The sequence below is a fragment of the Prionailurus bengalensis genome, chromosome A3 (assembly GCF_016509475.1).
Source record: "Prionailurus bengalensis isolate Pbe53 chromosome A3, Fcat_Pben_1.1_paternal_pri, whole genome shotgun sequence".
Taxonomy (NCBI): domain Eukaryota; kingdom Metazoa; phylum Chordata; class Mammalia; order Carnivora; family Felidae; genus Prionailurus; species Prionailurus bengalensis.
Genome location: NC_057354.1, coordinates 519,875 through 540,064, shown reverse-complemented (window position 1 = coordinate 540,064; position 20,190 = coordinate 519,875). Strand labels below are relative to the sequence as shown.

The following is a 20,190-nucleotide window of genomic DNA, read 5'->3' as shown; positions in this document are numbered from 1 at the left end:
CACTCCTGAGCAGCGGTAAACACTCTCGAGACCTCCAAAAACGCCAAACCCCGCTTTTTCATAACGCCATGTTGGACGGTCCTCCCACTTCCCACCTTCCCCGAGCTCCTTCGGACCGTTCTACCTGTGTGTCTCGCTGGTGGAGCCGACGCGGGAGGCAGTGCCTACGAACCCGCCCTCCCTTTCCGGCTTCGTCCGCAGCTTCCGCCAATCAGGTTGGAGCAGGTAATAGGGACGGGGCCGAACAAAGTCCTCATTGGACACCGTTAGTGGGGGTGGGATGAAGGCGGAGCACGCGTCAAAACGGAAGTGGGTTGTCGCGCCGCTGATTACGTAATGCCGCGGTGGCTGAGGCGGTTCCGCTGGCTGCTGTGTGCGCGGCGAGCGAGTCCTGGTGCGGCCGGCTCGGCTCCTACAGCGCCCGAGACCCCGGTCCCGACCCCAGCCGCGGCCCGGCCGCCGCCTGAACATGGACTCCGCAGGCCAAGGTACCCGCGGGCCCGGCGCCTTCGCTCCTCGGGCCCAGCCCGCGCTTCTCAGACTCTCAATCCCCTCCGCCTCTATCCGCCCCGTGGCTCCTTTTCAGCTCCCACGCGCCGGGCCTCGAAGCTCCCGATGGCCGGGGCGTGCGTCTGCCGCCCCCGGCTTGGACCACTCACCAACTTACCCTGCGGCCGCTCCGAGGACCGGTTCCCCGGCACCCCTCCCCTCGTCCCCAGAGTTTTGGGTTTTCTCTCTCCGGGCAGCTGTCGTCATGCCCCCTCCCGGCGCTTGCCTAGTCGACCGCCCTCCTTCCCTACGCAGGGCCCTCGAGGACACTCCATCCGGCCCTGCACCAGGGCCGATGTGTTGTGCGCTTCTCCCGGGGAGGGGAGGGGAGGGGAGATGGAACCATCTTCGAGCTCAGTGCAGCGCCCCTTGGGTGGCAACGCTGCTCGGAGCCCAGGCTTCTTAGGGGTTGTCTCAAGGGGGAAGGGTGCAGTGAGTCAGGGCACACCGAGACTGGGCCAGTTTCCAGAACAGACACCCCTGACCGGTTTGAAATGGCCGCTGGGGGTGTGGAGCGGGCCCAGATTAAAATCTTGAGAAGGTGATGGGAGTCCATCTTTCATTCTGGTACAGAAGAGATGCTAACTTCCTATGTTGACATGACTACCCTGGGTAATTTAAGGATTTTTTTTTTCCTGTCATTTGACCTGGATCAGCGTATTAATTAAACAGAACTCCTAGATTCTGATACACTGTGTAGATTTTCCTGTCTCTGCAGTCTACTTACAAAATAGTTGAACATCAAAAGCCGCCAGTTTTAAATTCGGGTTTTTCGCTGTTTGACGAGTATGTCTAATATAGGTGAGTATCACAAGCATTGGATTCTGACCACAGAGTGACAGAAAACACTGAGCACTTACTGTATGCCGAATACCATACCAAACCTGTTTCTCAGACGTCCTTTTTCCATTTTCAGAATAAACCCTTGAGATTATTCCTTGTATTATCACCATGCAGTTTATACAGCTCTAGAGATCTGGGACTCACCCAGGAGGGACTCTAGCCCCCTAGTTTCTCCTACAGCACCAGCCCCACACTCTGTAGGTCTTTTGGTGACACTTTCTTGCCTCGGTCTCCTCTGAACCAGCGTGCGAATGGCATCTACCTACAGGGCTATGGTGAGGTTGGTATCACACAATGATTGTGCGGCGCTTTGGCATGTTTGGTGAATGCCCAGTTTCTATCTGGGAGTGACTGCAGGATCCACCCTTAGCTTTATAGGCAGAAACAGTCCAAAGACCTACCTACCTTCCCTTATTATAAAATGTTTATTTTTGAGAGAGAGAGAGAGAGAGAGAGCAGGGGAGGGGCAGAGAGAGAGGGACAGAGGATTGGAACAGGCTCAGTGCTGACAGAGAGCCCGATGTGGGGCTTGAACTGACCAACTGTGAGATCCTGACCTGAGCTGAAGTCAGTCGGTTGAGCGTCCAACTCTTGTTTTCAGCTCTGGTCATGGTCCCAAGGGTCGTGGGACTGAGCCCTGCCCTGTGTGGAGCCTGCTCAAGATTTTCTCCCTCTCTTTCTCTCTCTCCCTCCCTCCCTCCCTCTTTCTGCTCCTCTCCCTTACTTACACTCGCCCTCTTTCTAAAATAAAAATTAAAAAAATAGAAGAGCAAGGTTGTGGAAATTTTAAGGCATTTAGCGAATTTGAGTAGATTCAACACAGCACATGAAGTAAAGTTATGTGGGTTGATTTCAGTTAAAAATCAGAATTAGTTGATGGGGCACCTGGGTGACTCGGTTAAGCCTCTGGCTCTTGATTTCAGTTCAGGTCATGATCTCACGGTTTGTGGGATTGAGCCCTGGGTCGGGCTCTATGCAGATATCTCAGAGCCTGCTTGGGATTCTCTCTCCCTCTCTGGGCCTCCCGCCCCGATCACAATTAGATAAATAAACATTTAAAAAAACCCAAATCAGTTGATAAAAACAATGGTTGTGCTTCATCTGGTAAACGTGTATCAAGTGCCAAGGAAGTGCTAACCTCCAGCTGTGTGGGACATGTGAAGGGAATGAGCTGAATAGAGCATCTTTGTAGGGTTTTTTTTGTTATTTTAGAGAGAAGGGGTCGAGGGGCAGAGGGAGAGAGAGAATCCTAAGTAGGCTCCACCCTTAGCACAGTGTGGAGCCCGACACGGGGCTCGATTCCACAACCCTTGGATCATGACCTGAGCCGAAATCAAGAGTAGGACACTTAACCAACTGAGCCACCCAGGTGCCCCTAGAGCATCTTTAGTTTAAGCACAGTCTGTTTTTAGCAGATTGTAGGATTTCAACAGTAGAGAAACATATCTGTAACTACGGGCAGTTTTTTTCCCAACCTTTGTGCATTTGTTTTTATTTATTTTTTTAATTTATTATTTTTTATTAGTTTTCTAGAATGTTTTCTTTATTTTTGAGAGATCTTGAGCAGGGCAGGGGCAGAGAGAGGGACACACAGAATCTGAAGCGGGTTCCGGGCTCCGAGCTGTCAGCACAGAGCCCAATGCAGGGCTCGAACTCACAAACTGTGAGATCATGACCCTAGCTGAAGTCGGATGCTTAACTGACTAAGCCACCCAGGTGCCCCTTAAACATTTTTTTTTAATGTTTTTATTTATTTTTGAGAGAGAGAGAGAGAGAGAGACAGAGTGTGAGCAGGGGAGGAGCAGAGAGAGAGACACACACACAGAATCTGAAGCAGGCTCCAGGCTCCGAGCTGTCAGCACAGAGCCCGACACAGGGCTCGAACCCATGAACCGTGAGATCCTGACCTGGGCCAAAGTCAGACGCTTCACCAACTGAGCCACCCAGGTGCCCCTCTTTTTTTTTTTTTTTTTTTTAATGTTTACTTCAGTTATCTCTACATCCAACATGGAGCTTGACCTCACGACCTGGAGCTCAAGACTCACATCCTGCTCCGGCTGAGCCAGTGAGGTGTCCCTATGCCTTTACTTCTAAAGTGCTGGACACCACACAAAGCCTGTTTTCATGGCGTGTGCGGATTGTATGCTACTGAAGGACGGTCGTGTGTTCGGAGTTGGAAAGAACTAAAGCAGACCCATGTTTCTTTATTTGTGTGGGATCTTGTCCGCTGTTAGTGCAGGCAAGAAGATGCATTTAACTCGAAGAGGAAATGGTGCCTGCAGGAATTGGAACCTGATCTGGGTATAGCGGAGGTGTGGAAGCAGTGTCTCTGCGCCTCCCTGCATGTTGTTGTGGGACGAGGGGCGAGAACAGACTCCGGGGGAATTGTGTCTTGCCGACTCCCTGCTGGGGCTGTGTGACCAGCCCGTGCATCTTGTGTGTGTGATGGGAGCACGTGCTCTGCAGATCGGCTGATTGAAAGTGGTGCTTGTGCTTACAGCCGTGTCGTTTCTTTGCCTTAAAAATTAGAAGATCTGTTAGGTTCAGCTGCTTTGTTTGTAGCAAAGGTTTCCTGTCTCCGCAGAGTGTATTATCCTGAGGGAAGCAGAGTTCAGGTCTGGCTGCCTTGTGCCAGCCTTTCCAGTGCCCTGAAGCAGCACCTTGGGTGGCTTGAGATGTCCTTGGCCTAATGGCCCAGACCATCCCGACAACCTGTCAGAGTACTCTCCACGGCCCCCTCGACTCCCCTGTAACCTGGCCTCACCCTTGGTTTCTCCCTTGGTGGAGACCTCTACCCTATTTACTTCCCTGTAACTTCTTATTGACAATTTCTGACTTTGTTTGTCTCTGGCAGATATCAACCTGAATTCTCCTAACAAAGGTCTGCTGTCCGACTCCATGACAGATGTCCCTGTCGACACCGCGGTGGCCGCCCAGACTCCTGCTGTTGAGGGTCTGACGGAGGCTGAGGAGGAGGAGCTTAGGGCTGAGCTCGCAAAGGTGCTAAGTCTTCGCCATCTGTCTAGGGGTGACTGTGAGTTCAGGCTGATGAGGGGCCATAACGCTGTCTGTGCTCTGCAGAAGTTGCCCTGGGAGGTCATTCCCAGAGTCCCACAGAAATTGCTCTTTGCGGCCGCTTTTTGTGTGCCTGGTGCTTTGGGTACCGTGAGGAGGGTGTCCACACGGGAACAGCTGCTCTGAGCACACCATCTACTGGGGGTTTCTTTGTTGGGATTAACACTTGACAATTTCCAGACCCCACAAACTATCCGCCCCTGGATCTTCATTTTCCCTTTAAAGATTCTTCTTTTTGTAAAAAGTGCTTCATGTGATCTTTAAAGTGAGAGTCCTTTAAGAGGAAATGGTAATTAACCCAAGCCTGCAAGTATAATTTTTATTCAGATTGACTGCTGGGAGTGTTCCTTTTTTCTGTGTGATACAGAGTCTAACAGCAACTCACTTAGGTTCAAAATCTGGGGGATGAACTTGCTGATATCTGAGCATAGCATCCGATCAGGCAGAGGCTGGCATCCTGTGTTGATGCATCCTGAGTCTAAAAAGAGCTAGTTGTGTAGATGATCCTCAGCCCCACGGCCAGGCCTCAGACCCTGGGGGAAAGCATGTAGCAGTGTCTGAGTTGAGTGAAGGTTACAGCAGCAGCGGGCAGTGCGGTGAAGCTTATGGGCTACACTCAGTCATTTCAGAGTTGAGCGGCAGAAGCTCATGTCACTTAAAGTTTTCAACGTGCGTGTCCCCAAGACAGCTGGACTGCACAGCCTCAAGCCATGTTGATTATCACACCATGGGTGGAATGTTCTAGTCATTGGTCCTTATTGCTGGAGTAACTAGTAACAATTTGATTGGGTGATCCTATGTTTCTAAGTTATTTCTTTTTCAACTATTTTGTGCTGGAAAAACTAGTGACATAAGGGCTCTGAGCGACTTTTTATTGCCTTACTTCAAATAATCACTTTTTTAAAAGAAAGACTTTAAGATTTTTTTCATTTTTTTTTTTGTTTAAAGTATTTTGAGAGAGAGAGAGAGAGAGAGACAGCATGAGTGGAGGAGGGGCAGAGAGAGAGGGAGAGAGAATCTCAAGCAGGCTCCACACTCAGTGCAGAGCCCCACATGGGGCTCAAACTCCCAAAACTGGGAAATCATGACCTGAGTCGAAACCAAGAGTCAGACGCTTAACCGACTAAGCCACCAGGCGCCCCAAGGGAAAGACTTTTTTAGAGTAGCTATTGATGCAGGAGCTAAAAACCAAAACCTTTAGGGTAGTCAGGCTCCAGAGGATGCTTCCTTCTCAAGTTGCATCTTTTTTTTTTTTTTTTTTTTTTTTTTTAATTTTAGGGCTTGAGCAGTTTCAGGTGTTTATTTTCAGGATTCTTTCTAACTTAAATTGAATTCAAACTTAAGTTGAATTCAAACTTAATTCAAACTTAAATTCAACTTAAATTCAAACTTAAATTGAATTCAAATTCAAATTTACTTTTGGCTTGAGTAACTGCCTTTGCCGAGGCCTAGAGCTAACCTTGGAAACATACTTGTTGTCATAAAGGCCGTTGCTCTGTCACTTGAGTCTTGGCCATCCATCTGTCTGTCAGCTCTGCTTCCTTCCCAGTGCATGTGGAATTTCTCCGTGCAGAGAGGGCCTGGCTGCCAGCAATTCCAGCTTCTGAGCCCAGACTCAGAGCCTGGAGGGAGAGGGGATCATCTCTTCCGACACCTGTGCCCCGTCCCAGAGCAGAGCTCCGACAGGCCTTGCTTGGTCATCCATGGGTGGGCACAGTGATTGGTAGCCCTGCCAGAACCACTTGGCTTGAGGGAAAGAGACAGTTCTCAAGAAGCGGGGTGCTGGTTCCAGATAAGAAGAGATATTTGTTGTTGACTCTGTTCCTAAGACAAGTTATGTGCTGTAAGCGGAAAGTCCTTACGTAATTCCGAGAAACCTCTTGTGTGTGTAAGGATGTTAGTCACTTCCTGCAATCAAGTCAACTGTGCTTTTGCAGGTGGAAGAGGAAATTGTCACTCTGCGCCAGGTCCTGGCAGCCAAGGAGAGGCACTGTGGAGAGCTGAAAAGGAAGCTGGGCCTCTCCGCCTTGGAGGGCCTGAAACAGAACCTGTCCAGGAGCTGGCGTGATGTGCAGGTCTCTACCGCGTAGGTACCTGCCCGCGGCAGAGGTGCCCTGGAGGCTGGAGGGCGTTCGCCAGGCTGGTGCCCCCGGCTCGCCAGTAGGATGTTATGTGCTTGGGGACAAGGTGCCTCACAGAACGGGGGGATCAAGTATCCCTGTCTGCAGGCAGCCAGCCAGAGGCCCTGAGTCCTTGGCCTAGCCCCTGGCATGTCTTCCAAGAGCTTAGAGTCTACACATACTTTTAAAAGGTGGATGGATGCACTAGCTAGTTGTCCAAGCAGAAATTGATGAGAGTGTATCTCAGGGTACAAATCTGAGAGAACACTAATTAGGTCCTTAAAGAGACTGATTTTCCTGTGGTCCTCCGAGCTCAGTGTCTGCTGAGGTGGATGTGAGTCCTTCTCATGAGCGTGATGTGGTCACAGCCCTAGGACTTCTGACTCACGTGTGACTTTGCCCTCTGAATTTGGGGAGTACAGCTACATGGCTCCTCTGAAATGTATCCTCCAGGGCTGGTGGTGGGGCGGGGGGAGGGGGTAAATGTCTCCCACTGAGAAGCCACATCCCTGCAGACAGATCGATCACATTTTATAAAAAAAAAAAAAAAAATCACCTAAGAAACCCATTTCTCTGTCCTAGGGAATCGCGGGGTTTGAATCCCAAAGGGTGGCTGCCAGAGAAGTATCCTGGGGATGCGGCTGTGCCTTCCTCATTCCTCACAGCAGTATTGTTCCCGAAGGGCTGTCTCCCATGGGATGACCAGGCGCTCCCTGGGCGTGACAGGCGAAGGACTGGTTGGTTCTGTCAGCGCCCGGGCCCCCCTGGGCCTCCCCGGGCCTGCGCAGCAGGTGCTCAGCACCAGTAGACCTGGTCTCAGGCCGGCTGGAGAGTCACGTTCCCGCTCTCCAGTCCTTGTCTTCCCTGGAATTTCAGCTGTGCTTTGAAACCTGAGTTGACATAATTGTTCTAAATAATTCACCGCAGACTTTCTGTTTTTAGCTATATGAAAACCTCTGAGAAACTTGGCGAGTGGAATGAGAAAGTGACCCAGTCAGACCTGTGAGTGCCTTTGCCATCAGCACCTCCCTCCTCCTCCTCCTCCTCCTGCTCTTGACATTCTCTTAGGGACCGGGAGGCTGCGTGCACCTGGCACAAACCTAGTTTGGGTGTGTTTTGCTTATTTTGCCGTTACGTGATTTTTCTTAAACGCAAAGGACACTCTACTTTCCGTGAAACGGGTAGTCACTGAAGGAGATTCACTTGGCCACCAGGCCACGCCGAAACCCTCCCTCTGGCTGACGCGGATGCGCCCCTTAGGTGAGAGGCCTGGCTGGCCTTGGGCAGCACGTCTGTCTGGTAGGCGCCCCCCAGCCTTCTGAGCAGGCAAAGCGGCCAAGCACCGACCGGTGCGGACGGTGATTTGGGGCCTTTGTTTCGGTCTTCCTTCCCTGCAGACGTGGCTGCAGCCGAGGGGCTCACAGAGCTTCCCTCGTCCCTGGGGTGGTTCTTAGGCTGGGGGGGCCGCCTGGACCCTGCTGGTGGGGTCTCGACGGAGTCTCTTTGGTCTGAGGGGCATCGAGCTGTCAGCCATGTGGAACATGAGCACAGTAGGAAACACACATGGATAGTTTTCTGTGTCTGTCAAAGCCACGGTTCAGAACGACTCTTGGCGTCTTATCTGAGGTCATAGCACTTCATTTATCTGCACTCTAATCTAATTAGAATTCCTCTGAACAGGGTGGGGTAATGTTTTAAAATAGTCACTTTCTGGGATTTTTTCCATTTCTTACTTAGGAGGAAGTGCTGTCATGGATACCAGAGAACTTGGGTAGTCCTTCTGTGTCTGCCTGAAAGGAACTGGTTGTTACTGAGCTTGTCTTCAAGGTCCCCGGGACCCCAGGTCTGCTGGCTCCACGTGTGGTCTCTGCAGCCTGACGTCACAAGGGGCGGCGGGCACTGGCGGGCTGTGGCGGTTCACGCTGTCTGTGTCGTTGCCGCACGTGCTCTGGGAGTCCCGGTGTGTTGTGTCCCCGGGGCCGCATCGGACGGTCCGTCACCAAGTCGCAGATGTTGTGTGGTTTGGGACGCCTGGCAGGCTCACAGTGTGGACTTACCTGAAAAGAGCTTTAGGAGACCTGAGTGCCGTCTCAAATAATTGCAATTCTGATCCCTCTGGAAGAGACGTGTGGCTCTGGGCGTGGAAGTGGCCGGGGGGATGCCCTTTCAAGCGCTTTGCCAGGCGGTGGCCACTCCCAGGCATCACTTGCAGCCAGCAGCGCGCCGGAGGATGACCGAGAACTTGGGACGGCTGGGAAGCGCCCGCGTCTGTGCCCGTCGTGCTGCTGCTCGCGGGCTGTGCTGGGCACGCGCAGCTTTGACGCCACTCATCCTTTCTTGTCTCAGCCGCTGCTTCTGATTCAGACGGCTAGCCGTGGCGGCAGCTGTGTCCTGCGTCGCGGAACGACCGCCTGGTTGGGCTCTTCCCCTTGGTAGAGCGTAGCTGCAGGCGTGCCGAGGTGGCACCGGGCATAGTTGCCAGTTGCTATATGGAGTCCTTTCCTCGTACGGGACAGAGAGCACGGCAGGGTGAGTGTGAGCCTGCAAGCAGGGGAGGCCTGCTCCGGGCTCACCTGACCAGGGCTCTCCTTACGCTGGCTGTGTCGCCAGGCTGGCTTCTCCTGGACGGTGCAGAGGGTGCCCAGCGGGGCAGGTTTGAATCTTTGTGGCGCTGCAGCCCAACGGCAGGACTGCCCGCCGCGGGTCTCCCCGGGCTCCCCCCGGGCTTCCCCCCGTGGTCAGGGAGCCGTAAACGCACCTGGCTGGCCGGACTGGGATCACGTGCCCACCCAGGGTTGGAGTGGGAGCAGCCACCAAGGGAGGGTGAGGGAGAATGCCCCACGCTGACCGCAGAGTTTGCTGATGGCGGGGGAGGCTGGCATTGGCGGCTGGCGTTGGCGACGTTCCTACACCTTTGTCTTCCCAAGAGCTGGGGGTGATTCCCGAAGGGGTGCTAGGCAGGGTGGCACAGCCTAGCACCCTTCCTCACGTCTGGGCCTGAGGTTACCTGCGTGCAGACTCTGGCTCGGCCCCCAGTCCCCTCACGGCCTGAGCGTGGCCTCTCCACTGGGGCTGATGACAGCCCCTCGGCCCCTGCACTGCATGTGCCCTGGTTTGGAGGCTCCCGTTTCAGAAGGGGTCCCTGTGGCACCTCATTTCCGCACACTTGAAGTGCTGAGGGTGGTGGAGTGGGGGAGATTGCCTCCGGTCCGTCTCCCGTGGGGGTGCTCCCCTTCGGAATGGCCCACGAGCCAGTGTCTCTCCTGCCAGTCATTCAGCGGCCAGCTCCGTACTAAGTGACCCCAAGGGCACTCCTCCTCATCACCAAGGATCCCCGGCACGGGCTTGTGGTCTCTCCAAGTGCAGTTCCCCACACCTGGCCCTGTGGGTGCAGGCAGAAATTCTATAAGGACTTTGCCTTAAATCCTCTGCTTCAGACCGTTTCACTTCAGCGAACAGAACATTAACATGACCTTAAACGTTTGCTATTTCGTGAGAAGCAGCTTGAAGACATTTTCTGACCCTGTGTCTGAAACCAAATATCCTGCATGTTCCCAGTTAACCTTGTAGTTAGTGTTTTATAAATAACGAGCACGCTCCAAGTCTGTTGCTCGCAGGTGATCTGTTTTAACTCCCTTTGAAGTGAAAGCAGTTCACCAGGTGGGGGTAAGGGTGGGGTCCCTAACAGATACTGCAAGTTAGGGGCCCCAGAGAAGGTCCCAGAGCCTTTCCTTCAGCAGGCCGTGCAGTGGGGGACACGCAGCAGGTTTCTCTGTCCCTTTCCTGCCGGCTTTGCCGACCCCGAGGCGACTGTGTGTATGTGCCAGGTCCTGGCAAAGGCTCTGTCGGGATGGAAGGTCCCTCAGAGGATGACCGCTGAGTCTGTGGAAACCCTCCCAAAAGGAGCGTGTGGACTTTGGTTTTTAGTGAGACCCAGCTGTGGTCTGCCCCTCTAGAGCAGGCCTTGCCCCTGTGCCAGGGGGTCCCGTCTAGATCCCAGACACGCAGCTCTCTGGGCTGCAGCTGCACAGGCGGTTGGGTTTCATTTCCATTCCTGTTCCATTCTGTGACAGTTTCTGGCTATCACAGGGGAAGGGGTTTCTGGTGGTCGGGTTTGTCTAAAGGTTGGATTTAGAATTAGAGTTTTTTCGTTATGGACCTGAGGAAATCCCGAGGCAAGTCTTACAGTAAAGATTTTAGATTATTTTCTCTCTGTTAACGTGTTCCAGGATTTACTGACCTTCCCAGCAGCTAAGATAAACTCACTGTCCTAGTGACTACGATGTGGTTTTTTTTTTTTTTTTTCAACGTTTATTTATTTTTGGGACAGAGAGAGACAGAGCATGAACGGGGGAGGGGCAGAGAGAGAGACGGAGACACAGAATCGGAAACAGGCTCCAGGCTCTGAGCCATCAGCCCAGAGCCTGATGCGGGGCTCGAACCCACAGACCGCGAGATCGTGACCTGGCTGAAGTCGGACGCTTAACCGACTGCGCCACTCAGGCGCCCCTACGATGTGTTTTTAAACTCACTTTCTGGAAAGCACGTATTTTAAGTTCTGGACCCTGCCGGGCACCAAAGAAGCCTGAGGCCCCGCGGCGCTACGGGAACGGCTGGGCCTCCCTGCTGATGGAGTGGCACAGGGACTTGATGGGGTGGCACAGGGACTCACGGGCAGCCTGGAGTGCTCGGGAGGGAAGGTGAGGGAGGAGGGCAGCACGTGATCACAGTGGAGCCTCCGGATGGCACTGGGGGAGTGGACGGGAGGGAAGGACTCCGAAGACCCAATGCTGGTGCTGTCTGTGACCTGGTGACACGAACAAGGCGTCAGAAAGTAATTTCAGAGAGAAGGCTGGCATCTCGAGAGCCTTGCCGTCTCAAGCTGTTTCCTTAGGGCAACATGTCAGCTTGGCCAGAAATGAGCCCTTGGGTTCAGGCTGCGGTATCTTTTGTTTATGGTGGCATCTGGACAAGGTCTGGCAGCTCCAAGTATTAACTCTCAAGGCGAGCCCAAGGGTGTCCTCGCTGTCCCTGTAGCCAAGGCATCCTGCCTGTGCCCGTCTCACAGATGTTGAGGTCATGGACCCATGTCTTGTGTGATGCACCCCCCCTTTGTGGATGGTTGGGGCAGGAAGGCCTAGAAAGGGTGGTCTTTGCTGTGATCCAGGGCCACCCCTCGCACTAGGGACGATGGCATTGATGGCATGAGATGAAGGTTCCTCAGTTCTGAAAGGATTGGTGAGACCGTACAGGGGGTTGAGGGCCGGAGGGCTCCCGAGAGTCTGAGCGGCCAGCCCACCACAGGCCACACATCCACACTGTCCAGGGCACCCCCGCCCCCAATGGGCATGGTGGAGCTCTCACATGAGAAGCTCCCTGAATACAGTAACAGAACAAGGGGACCTTTCTGGCTTCTGTCTCAGACCCAGGGCCTCTGTGGGTCTGTCTGCTTTGCAGCAGGCGGACGCCCCACTTGCCGGGCAGTTAGCGCTGTGGCAAGAAGTCAGGGGAGGTGGGTTACCTGAGCGTTAGACGAGATGGAATAAGGTCAGAAAACAGTTACTGCAGAGCTCAGAGGTTGCGATCTGGCCGTGCTGCTTTTGTCCCTGCTGTCAGTCCCCTTCCTGGTGGCCAGACACGTGCTCACTAACCCTCTGTCCCCTGGGGTTCTCTCTGGGCACGTGGTGTCCTTGACTCATGGGTGGTGGCTGCTTCTCCTATTGCGCTGGTTCAGCTGGTGTTTTCTTTACAGCTACAAGAAGACTCAGGAAACTTTCTCTCAGGCGGGACAGAAGACGTCCGCTGCCCTGTCCACTGTGGGCTCTGCCATCAGCAGAAAGCTCGGAGATATGAGGTGAGACACCCTAGTTGGGTAGGCCAGTCGGGTGAGGGTTTGGGGATTTTAGATCCACTAGAGGCTCTGAGGGGGCCTGGGGCTCAGGTACGTGACCCTCCGGGGCCCTTTGGCAGCTGTAGGTGTGGGCACGCCAGCCCTGGGGCAGTCGATTCACAGTCCCCTTGTTTGTGGACTGCCTCTTCGCCACTGCTGTGCTTCTTCGGCAGGGATTGTTGTTTCCTTTGGGTAACTTAGCGCTTGGGATCTGTAAAGGTGGGTGCTTGCCGTTGAAGTTCCACGGATGAAAGATGACTCTGCCTGCAGGTCGGTGTCAGGGTGGGGTGTCGCTCTGGGCAAGCCAGCCGGGACAAGGGTGTTGTTTCCTTGCAGTGTTTGCCCAGCCCAGATCTCAGAGTGTGTGTGGCTGCACGCCAGGGGCCCCAACTGAATGTTCTCCCAGAGTTGATGAGACCTTCATGGCCATCAGAAGTGCTTCAAGCAGGGCCTGGGGGCAGCTTGGACATCTGGTGGAGCACACGTGGCTGCATCCGCCGGGCCCCCTCTGCTACACGGCACTGAGCCAGGGAGACTGGTCCTTGGAGCCAGAGGCTGTGGTGTGAATCCTGGCTTGGCTACCTCCTAGCCCTGCCCTTGGCGAGGCGTCCCTCTCGGGGCTGCTAAGATCAAACGTGCACTTTTGAGCGGCAGTGTGGTGTCCTTCCTGGACGCCCCTCCTCCCCAGGTGTTACTGCCCAGCCCTGCCCTGGCCCCTGACCCACGCTCAGGACCGGTCCCTTCACTTAGCGATTTCAGGGGATGCCTCCCTGTAGCCCCCACCCCATGCTGAGGCTCCTCTCTTCTCAGACTTGAGAATCACGCGGTGGTAGTGCCCGTGGGCTTGGCGTTTGGAGTACAGCATTGGGAGCCCATCCTGCTCTGGCCCCTTTCCTCTTATCCTCAGGTGGCCTCCCTCCCTGCCTGCGTAGGTGAGGCATTTCCTTGCCTCACAGACCTGCCTGGCAGTTGCCTTGTGAGGCCTCAAGGTGGGGGCTCTGGCCTGACCATGTAGCCAGAGGTGAAAACACAGACACTCATACCGCGTGGCTCGTGCCCAGGGCCGTGCTCACCTTTTGTTTGCTGGATGTAGTTAGTCCCCTCCGCTTTTTATTCAGAAAAATTGCAAATTTTCAGAGAGGCTGAACAATCAGTACACAGTCTGTGTATTTCCTCTGTCCTAAGGAGTGCACGGCCTCACAACTGGAGATCTGGTCATGCTCCTGAGCAGCTATGGCTGGGGGGTCCTTTTGGGTCACCCTGTAAACGTAGGCCTTGTCCACAGTGGCTGTGATTGGAGCCTGCAGATGTGGCTCTGAGTGACAAAAGGGGGGTCTGCAGCGGTCCCTCTCGGCCACACAGTCATCTGCTAAGGCTTGACTTTGTGGGTGTGTTCCTGTAACGAATCTCATTTGAAATTAGATGGGACGCCATCGCCGCTGCACTGTGGGACACCTGCTTTGGCCACCTGAGCCGTGCTGTGGTAAGCCTGGTGACAGACTGATCACACGCCACTGGTGGCCTGGCCTTGCTCCCAGGGGTTGCCATGGAGGGCGTGGGGGGGCCATCCCAGCGCTGCTGGGGTGAGCTGTGTGTGGGGTTGTGGTCCTTTCCTCGAAATGCTGGTCTGATAACAGAGCATTTGAAGGAAGCAATAAATGTGTGCTGTGCCTAAATTACATTCTCACTAGGAACGTCCCTGTCACTTCTGGCATGATTCGCTCACATCAAGCCTTCTCCCTCCCTCTTGGGCGTGTGCAGGGCGTTGGCACTGTCCGGAGCTCCCGCGGGCCCTTTGGACGGTGCACCTCACTTCTCCGTCTCTGCTTCAGTCCCGCTCTCTGCTCCGGGAACTGGGGTGTGCTGCTGACCATGGCGAGGAGCCTCAGGTCACGTGCCCGGCCTCACTGCCGTGTGTCACGTTTGCACCCATGCTTCCAGGGACAAGAACCAGGTCCCACATAGTCAAGGTGCTCAGACGGACTGGCCTGTTTGCTGGTGCGCCTCACCATGGGGCTCTTCAGTTTTGCTCTGCTGTGTTTCCAGGGGTGTGGGGAACTCTGACGTCTTGGGGTCAGTGATGTGTCCACCGTTGCCTCACCCCGTAGTCTCAGGTTGAGCTGAGGTTGAGAATTCACCACTTCTTGAGAATGCAGAAGAGGTCCAGGGAGGTTTCTGTGTGCTGAGATGTTTGCCCTGCATCACGGTGCTGCAGAGGCCTATCCGAGAGCAGCCCGGCCTGGGAGGCTGTTTGCATGCCCTGGGGTAGGAGGTGGCAGACTGGGAGAGGAAATCGGATTTGGGTCAAAGCCTGGGTTAAAGCAGGGGTCTCTGTCTAGCTTGGTGAGCCTTGACGAGGCACCTGCCTTCTCCCACCAAGAGATGGCAGGGCCTGCTGCCCACCTAAGAGACCACATAATTGAGCCTCATATGATCTTCTGAATGCTTCTGAAATGACTTTCATGTTGGGGGTAGCCTCCAGAGCGTGAGCAGGCCTGGCTGGGTAGTGGAGGACATGGCCGTATTGCCCCCAGACATGCGTGTTTCTAGGTTGGAATCTGCCAGCTGGAGTGCAGGGCGCTCAGCCCCGTGGGTGTCCCGGCCAGTCCTGTTGTCGCATGCGTGTGCGCACCCTCATTCAGCTGAAGCCCTGAGGGTCGTACAGCCCGCCTCCGCACACCCCACCCCTTTGCGCTGCTCCTGTCCTTGGGGCTTCATCCCTCTAATTCCGGACAGGGTCGTGGACACGCAGGTGCCTCGTACGTGACCCAGGTGGGATCGCAGAGGGGCCAGTCGCGTGCGTGAGGGAGCGGCAGCCTCTCACAGAATTGGGGCTTGAGAACAGGGACCGGGGTGGCCACGGGGGTCCCTGCGTGGCCTTCTGGAGCTTGAGTGAGGGGCTGGGGTGGGCACTAGCCTCCCTTTCCTAACACTGCGTTTCTTCTCCTCCTGCTGCTGCCTTTCAGGGCCCGTCCGTTCTCCCACTCGTTTAGGTAAGGCTGATGCGGGGCGTGCCTGTGGAAGGCTCTTCCCTTGATTCCGGGCAGGGTGGTCTCTGGCTGGCCTGTGGCAGGCTGTGCACCTCGGCCCCAGCTGGCACAGCCAGGCCTGCCAGGCATTGCAGCCTGCTGGGGAGCTCACGGCTCCTGGGGCTGTGACCGCGTGGCTTATCGCCAGCCCCCAGCCCAGCCTGACAGCGTCCTTCCTGAGAAGAGACGTGTTCACGTTGGGGGGGGGCGGGGAGGGGGGCGTGCTGACTCTCCGTTCTCGGGTTCGGTGCCTCCTGTTCTCTCCTGCCCTGCAAGTGGATTCGTTTACCACTCGAGGGCCAGGAACGTCAGGGCACCTGTGGGGCATCCTCCTGGGTGGTCCTCACCCCACGCTGACCCAGGCACATATGTCCGGCCCGATACTAGTGCTGCCCCATCACACACGCTTCCGGCTCGGAGGCCTGGAACCAAATCTAGAACAACGTGTGACTTTAAATATTTCTACTTACTTGACCTGGTTGTTTCTCTTTTGCCGAAAAGTCATTTGCTGTGAAGTCGAGTAAGGACATCTGATAGCTATTTGTACCAAAGGTATTTTAAAGCCCCAGGCCGAGGTCTTCTTAGTTTCCTATTTTAAAGCTCTCTCTCAGCACTGTCCCATTTCTGGGGCAACTTTGGAGGCCAGCGAGAGGAGCCCGGGGTCCTTTCCTCCCGGGGCCAGGGGCCCTTCTGTGTGTGGTGACCAGAGCTCACGCACCCTGCCAAGCCGGGTCTCTGTGTGGGTGAGCTGATGGGTGTGCTGAATGCCAGGCTCATCCCCTTGGTAACTCCTGCTTCCTTCTCTGCTTCTAACACGCTCCCAAGCAGCAACTCTTCAATCCGCCACTCGATAAGTATGCCAGCCATGAGGTAATGTGCACTCGTGCTCCCAAGCTCCCGGGGGGGGGGGGGGGGGGAGGGGGGAGGATGGGGGAGCCGGGGAGAGGGGGTGGCTCCAGCCAGTCGGCTTCACATTCCCCATATCCCTGAGCCAAGGGCCATCTTCTCCCTGGCAGGCTCCTGTTGGCCAGGGGTTGGAAAGATCCCTTCTAGGCTGAAGAGCTAGTGGGGGGGGAGGCTAAGAGGAGACCAGTGTATCAAATAGGGCTCCATCTGGAACCTTCCAGGGCTGCCCAGGGTATTGGGCCAGGGAGGGGCAGAGAGGTTCATACACATACCTGGCACCCACAAGACTTCAGGCGCCTCCAAGCCTGTTACGGGAAACTTTTATTTGCACCTGGAGGGGAGTCCTGGTCTCCTTAGAACACCCAGAGCTGTGGCCTGTTCCTGGAAGCCTCCCACTCATGTTTCCTGCCCTGCGGTGCCGCAGCAGAGGCCCTGTCCCTGTTCTGTAGCTGCCACACCCCATCGCACATCTGGGGGTCCTTGATGGGCTGCTTCTAGAAGCCCGAGGGTAGGGAGGGAACTGGTTGTATAAGAGGGTGCTGGGTGGGGCTGGGGCTGGCCTGCTCTCTCCTCCTCTGCCTCCTCCTCACTCACTTGTTCCGAATTGTCCTTCGTTTTCCTTTATTTCCGTGAGAGATTGGTGTCAGGAGTACCTGGGACCTTCCATAACTTCAGCATGTGTGGATGTAGGGTGCAGCAGAAATGTGCTCCACATCTCGTCCACTGCTCAGTCGAGAGGTCTGCACTTCACCCGGGGTTGCACCTGCTGGCGGCATGCAGGTCTAATGTTCTTGGAGTTGGCAGGTGTGGCTGACCTGTTCTGACCTGGAAGCCTCCAGAATGACCTTGCCTGGACTGTCTTCTGGGCACGCCCCCTCTCCTTTTCAGCTTGTCACATGTTTACAGTGAGGTCTCAGGGTGCCATCAGGGATCTTTTCTGCAGGTTGATCCTAACCCTGAGGCCCTTCAGACTTAGGAAAGCAGCACAATTGTTTGCTCCCTACACCGACATCTCCTCTCTTTCTCTCTCTCTTTAAAGGAATTCTGCGACCTTTAAGTCCTTTGAAGACCGGGTTGGGACCATAAAGGTAACTGTATTCAGACTGTTCATTTGATTCTCTTGCTGGGGTGGTGGATTCACGTGCAGTTACGAGAGCTAATGCAGAGGGCCATTGTACCTTTTACACGGTTTCCCCCAGTGATCACATCTTGAAGTGACATAACCAGGATATGACACTGATAACAGCTAAGGCGGAGAACAGTTTGATCCCCACGGTAATCCTTCCCTGTGTTCTCCTTCCTCCTGCCCTACCCCCAGAACTAGTGATCTCTCCATTTCCATGATTGGAACCATACAGCATGGAGCCTTTGAAGATTGGCTCTTTTTACGCTGCATAAATCCCTGGAGGTACCTCTAGCCTGTTGCTTGTGTCAGCGATTTGTTCCTTTTTATTGCTAATCAGGATTCACGCTAATCAGAATTCAAGTTCTGTAGACTCCGTAGAGACCTGAGCTGGCCTGGGATCTGCCCGGCTCTGCGTGCTCTGTCTCAGGTCTTTCTCTCTTGGTCTTTTCCCACCCGTAGTCTAAGGTTGTAGGTGGCAGAGAGAATGGCAGTGACCACCTTCCCTCCCCGACGGGGAGTGATGACAAGCCCCTGCCCGACCACACGCCCTTCTAAGCCCGTCGCAGCTTTGCCCAGCCTCGGAGCACGTGCAGGCCCACCCGTCATCACCACAACTGCACCTCTGCAGCGGGACAGCCGGCCAGGCCGTGGGCGAGCGTGCAGAGCTGGTTTTGAGGACAGTCGTGCCGTTCACACGTGGACCTGGCTGCTGCGCTCGCATGAGTTAGAGAACACAGTTTTGTACGCAGATGCTTTACACTGAAGTTGGTAGACGCAGGACCACTGTGCTGTCCGTCCTGGGCTGCAGGGGTGGACAGGGCAGTGGGCCCTTTGGGAATCTGGTGGGTTCATGAGAACGTGGAAGGGACGGGAGAGTGATACGCGTAAAATAAGTGGTATTTCCTAAAACCTCTCCTTCCCTAAGTTCCAGAAGGAATGTACAGAAGGAAGATTCATCCAGAGAGTCCTACCTGATCCTCAGTTTTTATTTCAAACGCTAAACAAGAAAACTGTGCATTTTCTGAAACCCTCCAGAAAAGAAACTGGTTATCAGCAACTGCCTAATTGTTACACTAATGATCTAGCTTTAACGAAAGCAAATTCTTTATTTTTTAAATGCAGCGAATTTTTCAAAAATTAAAGCTAAGCGAAGCTTTAGTCTCATAGTTAGGAAACATTATCTCTTTGGACTCAAGCTGAAATACAAGCCTTACATCGCCTTATGCTTTGTTTGTTTATAATGTTTTTATATATAAAAATAAGGGTTCTTTAGTGGGTTTTGACACTGTGTAGACTTTGGCATCTAGCTTGAGGGTGGCCTGGACCATTGGTGTGTTTTATTTCACTGATGGGCTTCATCCAGCGTATGAAGCTTGCTTCTCTCTCCTCTCAAGGACTGGGACAGCTGCTGGCCAGAGGGCTCCTGGGCCTCCCTGGGGCAGGATGCGGGGCAGGAGAAAGAAAAGCAAGCTCGCCCGCCCCTTCCCCCCCCCCCCCCCCCGCCCCCAATGGCTGATGCATTCATTACTGGCCATCTGTATGCATCGGGATGCATTACTGCATTCATCGGCTCCAACCCACCCGTCTGCCCCACACGGGGGCTGAGTGAGGAGCAGGTGGGCTGCACAGAGGTCACCTGGAGCTCTGCTGTTGCCTTTTCTCAGGAGCTACACAGATCTCATTCCTGTTTTGAAGCTGCCACACCCCAGCAGTCTCTCGGGCCCCCACTTGGGGGGGGTGTCTGCAGGGGCAGCTCCGTGCCTTACTGGCTGGCTCCCAGCAGGCAGAGGCGTCCCCTGTGCGTGCATCTGTGTGCTCGCTGCAGGGAGCAGCCGTGCCCTCGGGCTCTGTGCTGGCAGACCCTGCTGTGCTCCCTGGTACCCGGAGTGCTGCTCACTTCAGACACCCTGGGGCGGGGGGGCTGTCGTCCGTGCCTGTGCCATGGGAAGAACACCGTTGGGGTTTTTTTCTCCAGGGTTAGAATCTCAGATGGGGTGTGGTGAGAAGGCAGGATTCAAGCGTAGGAACATTTATCTTTTCCTCAAGGAAATAATGGGTAATTTGTCAATAAAGCATTCCTTTAGGGAAGAACCTATGCCAACTTGTGTGGTTGTCTTTCTTCCTCCGTGAAGGTGAGGAAAGAGTGGCAGATAAACCCACAGAGGAGGTCCCTGTTGTCCTGGGCCCACACCCTGGGGAGGGGCAGCAGGAAGCAGGTTCAGCTCAAACGCAGACCCCCAAATCCTCAGTCCTGTGAATTAAAACAGGACGCACTGTGAGAGGGTGCCGTGGTGACAAGCCTGTGGGGCGTCTGAGGAGGGACGTGTGGAGGGTGAGGAGGACCCAGCCAGGTCACAGGTTGGGTCAGGCTGAGCAAGCAAGAGTCCTGCAAACCAGGCACTGAAGACAGTTTGCTCCACCGAAGGGCCTGGGTCTGGTGTGCGAGCTGCCCGAGTCCCGCGCGCATCTACTTGCAGTGACCCCTGAGCTGTGGGGGCGCAGGGAAGCCACGTGTGTCCCTTGGTCAGGTGCAGGGCTCTTCCTGAGTCTCCTCAGGTGGAGGAAGTTCACTGAGGTGGCTGTGGCTGCTGTAAGAGAACCCGTGGCATCCTTCCAACCCCCTCTGTGCGTGGGACCATGAGGACAGACAGA

At 54.8% G+C, this 20,190-nt stretch overlaps 1 protein-coding gene across 12 annotated transcripts; it reads left to right on the top strand.

Moving 5' to 3' along the window:
- The first annotated feature begins 287 nt into the window (after nucleotides 1-287).
- TPD52L2 (TPD52 like 2) lies at nucleotides 288-19,633 on the top strand. 12 transcript variants are annotated; one of them, XR_006292840.1, is made up of 10 exons: nucleotides 320-488; nucleotides 4,247-4,392; nucleotides 6,405-6,553; nucleotides 7,530-7,589; nucleotides 12,340-12,441; nucleotides 13,900-13,960; nucleotides 15,444-15,470; nucleotides 16,335-16,376; nucleotides 17,452-17,500; nucleotides 17,998-18,062. XR_006292840.1 is itself a non-coding variant. In XM_043553388.1 (9 exons), exons 1-9 carry the CDS (start codon nucleotides 470-472, stop codon nucleotides 18,091-18,093), a joined length of 690 nt encoding a protein of 229 aa, XP_043409323.1. In that variant the 5' UTR covers nucleotides 320-469; the 3' UTR covers nucleotides 18,094-19,633. The 12 variants fall into 12 exon arrangements, 10 of the variants coding, with proteins under 10 accessions (XP_043409328.1, XP_043409323.1, XP_043409322.1 ...); XR_006292841.1 differs by having other exon boundaries at nucleotides 16,332-16,376; XM_043553388.1 differs by lacking the exon at nucleotides 13,900-13,960 and having other exon boundaries at nucleotides 17,998-19,633.
- The last annotated feature ends 557 nt before the right edge of the window (nucleotides 19,634-20,190 follow it).